The 11462-nt window shown below is 24.8% G+C and overlaps 2 protein-coding genes across 4 annotated transcripts in view; one reads left to right on the top strand and one right to left on the bottom strand.

Moving 5' to 3' along the window:
- The window catches only part of LOC108553236 (glucose-6-phosphate 1-epimerase), a 44005-nt gene extending 43369 nt beyond the window's left edge, over window positions 1-636 (top strand). Inside the window, exon 6 of the mRNA XM_017908061.1 lies at window positions 561-636. Within this exon, the coding sequence (XP_017763550.1) occupies window positions 561-569 (9 nt within the window). The 3' untranslated portion in view covers window positions 570-636. The remainder of the gene's footprint in view (window positions 1-560) is intronic.
- A 6918-nt stretch (window positions 637-7554) lies between these two features.
- LOC108553262 (putative SERF-like protein) lies at window positions 7555-11197 on the bottom strand. Of its 3 annotated transcripts, none has more exons than XM_017908098.1 (4): window positions 11165-11197; window positions 9287-9498; window positions 8521-8644; window positions 7555-7906 (listed from the first exon to the last, which is right to left on the bottom strand). In XM_017908098.1, exons 2-4 carry the CDS (start codon window positions 9291-9293, stop codon window positions 7831-7833), a joined length of 207 nt encoding a protein of 68 aa, XP_017763587.1. In that variant the 5' UTR covers window positions 9294-9498; window positions 11165-11197; the 3' UTR covers window positions 7555-7830. The 3 variants fall into 3 exon arrangements, with proteins under 3 accessions (XP_017763587.1, XP_017763579.1, XP_017763596.1); XM_017908090.1 differs by lacking the exon at window positions 11165-11197 and adding an exon at window positions 10907-10979; XM_017908107.1 differs by lacking the exon at window positions 11165-11197 and adding an exon at window positions 10907-10969 and having other exon boundaries at window positions 7562-7906; window positions 8533-8644.
- Window positions 11198-11462: the final 265 nt, after the last annotated feature.

Below are 11462 nucleotides of genomic sequence, written 5' to 3' on the forward strand. Positions count from 1 at the left end.
TTTCCAACTTATACGTGCTAATTTTCATGAAACTTACAGAAAAAGTTCTTCTTCAAAAAATATTTCTCACATATCATTTCCCTTTCGGCCATAAATCTTATTAAAAGAGTAGAAAAATCTTAAAACGTGTAATTACCTACTTTCGATATAACTTCATTTTTATATTTCATTGTTACATCATAGTAGTAACATTTTATATCGAGTCGATGCTTTTCACATAAAACATTCTAATTGCTGTGTAATCTATTGCTATCTATAATAATATGAATATTCTCTAATAATTCTGCGAAGAATGCAATTTTTTATGTTAGTTGAATAGTTCATATTAAATTAAACATATAGTTGCCGTTGAAGTTGACAGATAACTACCTCCCTTTTTCCATTAATTAGTCCTCCTTTTTCAATAAGGTTTCATAAGGTTACATTTCCTAAATAACTTATATTATTTCATAGACTTCGTACTATGTATTATTTAAGAAAATTTCAGAAAATTTAGTTTCGTAATAGCTTTATTTAGACTCTCTAATATTTATGTCATCTGTATTACTTCTATACTTTAGGTAATGTGAGTAGAGGGTGGACCAACGTCGCACGTAACAGCCGGAAATAATACGAATTCGTTACTTCCGGTTTCTTCAGCACCTGGTACCGTTTGGCCAACAAGTACCGGATGGTTATATATGCCACCACCTCCTCCACCACAAATTGAATTTCTAACAAAATTGCTAAATCTACCACCGTTTTTCTTTTTCTTCTCCCAAAATCTTTCGAAATGGGATAATTTAACGGAAAAGATAAATATACCACGTTAATTCATTCCATCTGCAGGATTTTTTAAACACTTTGACACATTTTTCAATAAATACTAGACAATATAGGCCGCGCTGAATCTCTATATTCTTCGTAATTAATGCTTTTTATCATAAGTAGATAAGTGCTTTTTTTCTATCATACCACGAACTCTGTCCATTGATATTACTATTTTATTTATATTATAAAATTATAATTTCACGTATCCAAACTAATTTTTCCTTCGTATCTCTTAGAAAACTAACTAAAACTTACTACCTAAAACTTCCCATAAAACAAATTTTATATGAAATTCCTCAGTTACATCTTTGTAATCGTCGGTTACAGAGATGTCAGTTAAGGAAAAACATATCGAGATCGATTTAAACGTGACGCTCTGTGTTAAAGTTATCGACTTTTGAAATATTCACTTGACATGTGTTAAAAATTTCAGTTTACTGTCATTTCACCGTCTAATAAAATTACATATTGCGATTAAAATAAATCCGTTTCTTATGCTTTATTCTTTAAAGTACTTACATTCGTACATAAAGGTATACATATAGCTTTATTAATATAATAACATAATAATATCTTTCGTTAACTTCCATTTGTATCGTTATTACAGATATCATTGATAATCTATAATTCATCGCAAACTTGCAAACAGTAATAATTACAAGTCTTACGAGATTGATTTGTAACTCATCGTCGTACTTATTTTCCTTTAGATATTTCAAGAAACAACAAAGCTACAGAGCTAACGAAAATGAAGGAAACTAAAGATGATGATGCATATGCATATAATTGATGCAATAATATGAATAATAAATACAGTAATACATTTTGCTATCTATCGTAAATAATTTCGACGCGTCGCGATACTTGCATTTAAAATTCGTAGAAATTCTTCAAGTAGCCAACTTTTATTTCTAAATAGACTTTTGTTATATTTGCAAAATATACTTTCATATACCTTCGATTCTGTTACATATATTGTTGTATCGATTATTCTCATTTCCATTAGTTTCTCGTTTTTTGTAACTGCAAATTTTAAAACACCATAGAGCAATCGAATCGAGATTTAATACAGTTTCGCTGCTTCCGATTATTAAGAAACATATTCCAATAAGAAACAACCGATATTATAATAAGTCCTTGATAAATCTTTTCACTTTTCTACATCGTAATGTGATAATGCCCAAAACTTGCCGTGTAAATACCATTATCTCGTAATCATACTCTTTACTTACAAACTTAAAACTTACAACTTATAAGAAATAATACTCATATTCGTGTATCCTGAATAATTACTCTTTTATAAGTTAGCAGGTTAATAGTTTCATTGATATTTAACACGATATAATCAAATACTGAATAATAACATAAGCATTTAATAATTATATATTATTAATATTATTATTAATAATAATATTGCTACAGCTCGTGTGATATTTTTCACTCAAAATGACAAAATTAATCAAGACAATTTAAGTTAGTAAACAGTAAACACTTGTCGGTTTCCTCGTGGTGCAGCCTCTATGCATTCCATAATTCCATACGATTCTCAAATTCGTGGAAATAAATCGTTACTAACTGTAACTGCAACTGTAACTGTAAACAATTTACAGAGAACCAGTTGATCGAAATACGTTTTATCTATAAAAAGTCGATATAATATTAAACATCTATGCTGAACACATAATCATCAACTTCCTGCTGTAATAAAATATAGTTAAATATGCCGTATAATTAAAATCTTCATCTCTGATAGTTTAACATTTCCAACTTATACGTGCTAATTTTCATGAAACTTACAGAAAAAGTTCTTCTTCAAAAAATATTTCTCACATATCATTTCCCTTTCGGCCATAAATCTTATTAAAAGAGTAGAAAAATCTTAAAACGTGTAATTACCTACTTTCGATATAACTTCATTTTTATATTTCATTGTTACATCATAGTAGTAACATTTTATATCGAGTCGATGCTTTTCACATAAAACATTCTAATTGCTGTGTAATCTATTGCTATCTATAATAATATGAATATTCTCTAATAATTCTGCGAAGAATGCAATTTTTTATGTTAGTTGAATAGTTCATATTAAATTAAACATATAGTTGCCGTTGAAGTTGACAGATAACTACCTCCCTTTTTCCATTAATTAGTCCTCCTTTTTCAATAAGGTTTCATAAGGTTACATTTCCTAAATAACTTATATTATTTCATAGACTTCGTACTATGTATTATTTAAGAAAATTTCAGAAAATTTAGTTTCGTAATAGCTTTATTTAGACTCTCTAATATTTATGTCATCTGTATTACTTCTATACTTTAGGTAATGTGAGTAGAGGGTGGACCAACGTCGCACGTAACAGCCGGAAATAATACGAATTCGTTACTTCCGGTTTCTTCAGCACCTGGTACCGTTTGGCCAACAAGTACCGGATGGTTATATATGCCACCACCTCCTCCACCACCGCCACCACCACCTCCACCACCATCAACACCTTCGACACATCCATCGCGTTTACACGCTCACTGCATCGCTCAAACTTGCACTATATGTTCTCTTAATCTTTAAAACAATATTGTGAAAATCAAGTAAAAAAAAGAAGAACAAAACACTTGTCACATCTTTCATTATTTTCGTTCTCTGCAATATTTTTGCACTAGTAAATCTATCCGTTTAATCAATTCAGCAAATGTAAATTCGTTCGATTATTCATTTAGAAAATTAAAAATTCATAATTAATACTGGCAATAACTGCCATTTTATAATATGTTACTATTCATCTTCTATTATTGTCCAATATATTCCAAAATATTATGCAACAAAATTGAATTCAATTGGAAAGCAATTATGTGAATATATGGAGGTACATATAGGAACGGATACGTATGAAAATTTATTAATAGGACTTATTTTCTCTAGTATAAGTATATATTACACATAATATGATGCACAAAACAAGAAGCTTCAAATAATTACAAATTGTTCGTACTTCTCTATATCATTTGCTTTTGGGAGGAATGAAAGGTTACTTTCTACATCGTTGTTATATTTAAGAGAAACATCGTGTTTAAAATATGTATACCAGTTTTTAATAATGATATAGTGGACAAATGTTCCTACATTGCTATACATTGTATATTGTACTTTTGCAAATCAAACAGAAAAACAGCAATCATTCTTTTAAACTTATTAGATTTATTCGAGGAAAAAGGCTCAATGCTCAAATGAACGAAAATATATTATATAACTAATAACTTTATTAGCTGTGATTTTAAAAAAGCATATCTTGTGTTTATGTGTATGTCAGTTTTGAAATTATATTATTTATACGATACGATACATACATACATACATACATACATACATACATACATACATGCATATATAAATTTTTAACATTTTTTCATAATCTTATTTGCGATAATAAAAACACTTTTGCTTGTAAAAGGAGTAAACCATGTCGTATTTCTTTTACATACTAATGCAATAAAATTATAATATTATAGTTATTGATACTTAGAAAATAACATTTTAACTCTAATAACTCCAATACTCTATTTATAAACAAAATTTTTTTAATTCCACACCAATGTTATATTAAACCACTTCTATTTCAACATTACATGTATTTTTTAAACATTTCACATTTTAATAACGAAATTGTGCTGGTGTTTTGAACATTCCATAAGTTACTCTGATTGTAGTATTTACCATTTCTCTAAAATGAAACATGGTTTTATTTCATTATCATTATATAATAGAATACTTCTGATAATCTTGTATGCAAAATTTTATTTTCAATACTTTCAAATTTTATTATATATCCATAAAAAAAGTTTGTGTAACGTGCAATTTTGGAAACACTTTTAAACTATAGTTGTGTTTTCGACTAACATATTTCATTAGCATAAACTGTAAATTCGATTTAATTGCGTTAACTCACACTGTACAACTCATCTCCAAAACATATATAGTTATGGTGCTAATATTACAAATATAATATTTTAACGATACATTATTCCAATAGCCATGCTCAATTAGCATTTATTATTGTTGTAATTTCAATAGAGGGACAAACTTTTATCAAGTTTTCAAGTACATTAAGTATTTCATCTTGCATTATGCAAACCAAGAAAAACATACAGTAATAATATGTCATCGAAATAGATGTAAACAAAATATTTATACCATATACTATTAAGTATTCTTAATATAAAAACCAATTTCATGTATGTATTAAATATTTGTAAAGATATTACAGTCTCTATGTTATATCCACTAATTAACTCTTTAGAAGCGAAAACGATTTTGGAATGTATCTACAGAAATATATCTACACAATTGTATCTACGGTTTACGATTAAGTTCTGGATATTTAAATTGTTATTAAGGTTTATAATATAAATAGAATATCTCAATAACTTAATGCAAAACATAAATCTTTCTTATGCATTTTACTCATAAATAACAGCTGTATCTGAAAATTTTCAGGCACTAAGTATCTTATTATCTTAACTATTTTATATATTTCCTTATGAATGAATACTAAATTTTCCTTTGCCATCATTAATTGAGTAAAGTGTAAAAGCAATATGCTTACTACTAAACTATACTTCAGAGATTAAGATTACATTAAACAATTTTTTATATCCACTAGAAATTAATGTTACATGTAAAAAATTCAATTATATATATATCAATTTTTATATTAATGTTTTGCATTATATTATTAAGATATTCTTACATAGATACAATCGATATACTAAAATTTCTATTCAAGATTTTTAAGTGTAAAATCTAATATTTAATATACTACTAAACATTATTTGCATTAATACAGCCTTAAATGACAACCAGTTATGGATGTATCTTTCTGTATAGTTCATTAAGACATATAACCACTGATTTGATTAGTTATAACTTTTATCCTACTATAAACACATATAAATAAACAAATCATTTCATTGGTATTTAGTTATAAATATGATTTGAAAAGTAGTTAAAATTTAAGCTTAATACCTACAAATTTAAAAAAGAATCAAATGTAGGCAGTATGCAGTTTTCTAATTCTTTTTAATAGCTATAAACATTCTTTGCAAGCTGTATAATGATATTTTATTTGTTAAATGTTTTATATCAAATAATCCTGTATTCGTTTAATTGGCTGTCAACAACTTTATACAAATTTATATTTATTTGTCACAAAATATTTAAGTTAGTATCATTTAATACTCAATCATTATGTATTTTTATATTGGATCTAGAGAATTTAAATATTTAAATGAAAAGAATTTGTATTGCGATTAATTTCCTACTTACAATAAAAATAAATTCAATACTGCATATTATAACATTAATAATATGTACATTACAGAATTTGATTTACCAGTAATAATACAATACATTTTTTATTACGCTATATTTTCGTTTAAACGCGTTTCTATGAAACACATCTTACCTACTTTTTAAAAAGACTGCAGTATTTGTAACTCGTAATTCATAAAAACTTTATTTTGTACAGAAAAACTAAATTAATTGATAAAGTAACTTTTTCCTAATAAAACAAAGATAGCATTTATGTAAAAAGAAACATATTCCTATGTTTGCCTTCATAGGTCGATTATAATATGCAATATATTTTTAATTTTTACTCCTTGCAAAATACATTATTGCTTTTATTTTATGTGCAAATGTTTTATATTAACTAATTTTTAATACAACTTCATTTCATTTGCCGTAATAGCATCACATGAAATTTTATAATTACAGTTTGAAGCATATAGTATAATTAAATAAATGCTCAATATATAACACGGTTCCTTATGTATGAAAACTTTGATAATCTATAAGCAATTAATAAGAGGACATCCTCTATTTGTAAATGTATTAGAAAACTAACACACTCTAGTGATAAATAAAATATAAATAAAGGATTTTTTGTCTACCTAGAAATAAGTCAAATTGTTTTTAATCATAAATAGTCTACTTTATAAGAATTTTAATCTTTAGAGGCTATATAATGTGCTTATTGTACATCATAATGTACAACTTTTTATTCGTATCTTATTATTAAGATTTTACCTTCCAATAAGCGTTATACGTGAATTACGAAATCTCATAATTTTTATCACTGTTTGGACTGGATATTCCAAATGTTTGTAATTTATATCAAGTTTTTCAAGTAATAAATAAATATGTTAAACATGTACTGTCTCTGGGAAAGTGCAATAAAGTATAGGTAATGGTCAATTAATACCCATTTTTAGTAAATACCGCATATATTTTGTTTTAAACGTGTCAAAATTGTTTATACATGTTAGTAGCTCACTCTCTTAATAAAAAATTGTAATGTCTCTTTATTATAAAACTACAATAAATGTAAAAAAAGCAACAGAATAAAAAAAATGTAAACTTACCAATATTTGCACTAATTATTTAAATAATTTAGCATATAATTTTACCTACTGAAAGCAAATAAGATTGACAATGTAGCGTTAGGATAAAAAGCAAATAAAAAGAAATAGAAAATCGAAAACATTTCAAAATTGAATAATTTATTACGAGCCAAACACAATGACAAACGTACCTATTTTCTTTACATAGTACAATTTGTGAAAGTTACTTATATGTCATATTAAATAACTAAAAAGTTAAATTTATAAATTAAAAATTAGTACTATAAATATCCTTATATTTAATTAATTAATATCCTTATATCTATATGAACCAATCAAATGCGCATTTTCTTTAACCATTACAGTGTAAATAACAATATTTTCATACACATTGACTATTAGTGTTTTGCAAACATGTAAGTAACATGATTGCTTGAACCTAGTTTTATAACATACACTGCATTATACAGTCTGAAGATATTCTCTATAATTAAAAACACTATGAATTCTTTATGCACTCGCATTAAGCATAGCTTTGGTGCTTTATAATCAAGAATTTTAAAAACATACTTAAAAGTTTATTCTTAAATTCAGTCAAACAATTTACATCTCTTATAATAGTAGGAGTTATCTTGCACCTTGCTTAGTATTTTCATGCTGCTCTTGTTTCTTCTGTTGTTTTTCTCTCATTCGTTCTGCATCTCTGAAACAACAAAAATGACTTTACGTAATATAATATATATTATATATTGAAAATTTGAAAATAATTCTTTTAAAACCTAAACATCATTGCCATTTTAACTATTTTAACATCCCATTGAGAACAATTTAATATTTTTGAAATTTTTATATATAATTTCAAGAGGTAATTAAAATAAATGCAAAAAAGTACATACATATATAGTATTCATCAAATGTTTATATGATTTTATAATTATTCACAATTTAATATTATAATCAAACTAATTTAGAATGCTATGTTTAATAACTATATTATGCATATAATATTTTTTATGTTTGTATATAATATTTTATATATTTCAGATTATCATATTTTTATAGTTTATGTCTCATTGTAGTTTTATTTTATATTACTGATAAAGTATATGCATTTCCATTTGCAAAAAAATGTCAACTTTGAATATCTATAAACATAATTTCGATTCCCTTTTTATACAGTTAAAATTTAAAATAGATATTACGATCCTAAATAATCATAATATAATATCATTTGCAGATAATTCTAATGATTCATTAAAAATATTATACAATGTATATACTGGAGTATTTCAAAATTTATTATTAAATATTAAGTACATTAAATAATACCGTGCTTTCCGCTGTTCTAGTGAGAGACCCTTATTGCTTTCTTGTTCGGCTGCTGACTTTTTAACAGTTTTTTTCATATTTTTGGCTCGTGCTAACTCTCGCTGATTTCCTCCTGCATGAAAGAAATTCATATGTACATATATTTTTTTTGATCTAAGGAATCATAAATATTGATCTAACTAAATATTAAAATGGAACTAGAGTATTATGAATAATACATTTATACTAACCAAAAAAATTTAGTTGTAAAAGTAAAAACTTTAAGTAATAAAAGTTATATTTAAGAACTTAATACTAATGTAGTTTTATATAATAAAAATATCAAAACATCACATCAAAGATTTTTTAGATGTAGCAGTTTAAATTTCAAAAACCTAACTACCAAAATAAAATTGCAATGTATATTAAATATAACACCTATTGTATGAAAAAAAATATTAAAACAAAGAAATCCAAAATATGAAATCGTGCAAGGAACGAAAAGAAAATAAATATGATAGAGAAATATGAGACAAATTCTTTAGATATAAATAACCATATAAAAGTAAAATTATATTTCATAAAAATGACTTTTCTTAAATAAATAAACAATACAATAATAAATAATCAACAATAACTTACAGTTAAATATTGTATTTTCAATCTTCGAATTATTTACCAATAGAAAATGCAAAATTATATTATTCCAAATTTTCTCTTTTGTTTTATGCGTGTCTCGTGCACTTTTTTAAAAATAATATGACAAATTACTTACGGGTCATTCTTTCAGTTCTTGACCTCCGATAAGCAAGTACTTAAAAGTTTGGCCCCGATTAAGTAACACAAAAAACCACGTCCGCACACCTTAACCCCCTTACAATCGTTGACTAATTTCTAAATCAAAATAAATCTTGCGTCGCCTCAGTTGACAAATATCGATGTAAATGCCATCTATGTTTTAGATTGATCGTTTTTAACATTTTAAAACTGGGAAAATCATTTGACACAAAAATAATTAATAAACAGAAAAGAAAAACCGTCAAACGTAAATAGTATATGAATATATTCTATTTATAATACAAAAACAATCAATAGATATTGGATATCTTTGTTTATTTTTCATGAGTTTATTCATGATATTAAATAATAAAATTCTTATTTTTGTAATCTTACATTTTAGATATGAATATAATTATATTAAAAACATTTTTATATAAAAAATAAAAAGTTAATTATATAAATTAATTTACAATTATTAATATAAAATATTATTAAGCATATAAAAATATAAAAAGTTATTAAGCACATAAAATAAAAATTATGAATGAGTTTTGTTTATTTCATCTATTTAAAGTACATGAAGAAGAAAAAAATACATAGAAATATGTTAGTCAAATTTTTAAGTTAAATTTTATCAATTTTATTATATAAAAGTGATAACAAAATTGATGACAGCTTTTAAATGTGCAATGTAACATTCATTTAAAACGAATGGCATTGATAATAATTCTATTATCGTAATATTATTGGTTTGAAAAGGTGATACTTTAATATATTTAAGAAACAAAGTAATGAAACCAAATTGTTTTGTTTAAACACAGTTAAAAATATATTTGGCATAAGAAAACTTGAAAAATATTTTTCATAGCATATATTTCATTGTCAATACTATGATGCTTATTGTCAAATTATTAGTTATTAACATTATTTTGCTCGTACTTAAAACTTTAAATTAAGATATTCTTTATAGCTTTTATCCTTGTGTTCAAGTATCTGTTACATATATACGTTCAAACATTAGTGGTGAATTTTCAATATGCCAGTAGTCACTTTCTAGATACTTATTTTTATTAATGTTCGCAACATCTATTTATCAATCTTTAACATAGAAAAAGAACAATAATGCTAGTGCTGCATCTTTTTATATTTTTGTTCAAAATTATACAATCTATAACACTATGTTTTTTAATTAATTATCGCTTATTTATCTGAAAATATTTGAAACTTATAATTCTAAAAAGATTTGACAGCAGAACATCTACAAATTGCTATATAAATTTCTATATAATCACTTATAAATTAGTTGAAGTATTTTATAGTTTAACAAAAATAACATTCAATAATAAAATATACTGTGGTTTAATGATATTAAAGAATTAATGGTAAAATGTTTAATAAGAGATAATGTTAGAACGTTAAAGGAATACTTTTAAATATTTTATATGCTTCTTCTTCTCTTTTTAATTGATAATATTGATATTACAATATAATAAACTGTTAAATCATGAATAAAATTAGTAAATAAAAGAAGCTGATAGAATAGGATAGCCTCACGTTTCTGGCTACTATAACATTTGTTACATATAAAATCTCAAACAAAATACTTTTGTATTACCTTATTAAAGAAGGATGCATCTTTTAATTCATCTCTAGATTTTGGAGTTCAAGTATTTAATTTTAATTGCTTCAAATTTAATTATGATTTTAATTATTATTACAACTACCATCACTGTTAAGCTAATATTGCTTAATTTAATATTTAATTTAGTATCTTCTTTTTATTAAATATTTTAGACATTGAAATTGCCATGCAAATATAGTATAATAAAAGAATAATAATACTCATTATTATTAATACATGATTATTTATTACCTTACAATCACCAATAACTGATGTAATCAATTATTTTAGACGTTTAGATTTAAAGTTTAGATGTCAAATTTCAGTTTGAAAGGTTAAATTTACATCGATATCAAAATAAAATGGATTATATAAAATTTGAAAACTGCATTTTAATTTAGTGAGCACGAAATTGTGCTGTGTTTCAAAGATATACTAATATAATACTTAAACCATTAATAAGTATTAATAAAACACATAATACTGTATTTCGACTTGAATTCGAATGCTACTACTGAAGCTTTTAATCTCGATACTATTAATTCAAATT

Source organism: Eufriesea mexicana, unplaced genomic scaffold, assembly GCF_001483705.2.
Source record: "Eufriesea mexicana isolate 0111107269 unplaced genomic scaffold, ASM148370v2 scaffold14, whole genome shotgun sequence".
Classification (NCBI taxonomy): Eukaryota; Metazoa; Arthropoda; class Insecta; order Hymenoptera; family Apidae; genus Eufriesea; species Eufriesea mexicana.

Excerpts from the sequence above, each read along its gene's own strand:
- LOC108553262 (XM_017908098.1), bottom strand. Across the intron at positions 7,907-8,520 it reads AAAGCACGGTATTATTTAAT|AGATGCAGAACGAATGAGAG; the intron begins GTACTTAATATT and ends TTGTTGTTTCAG.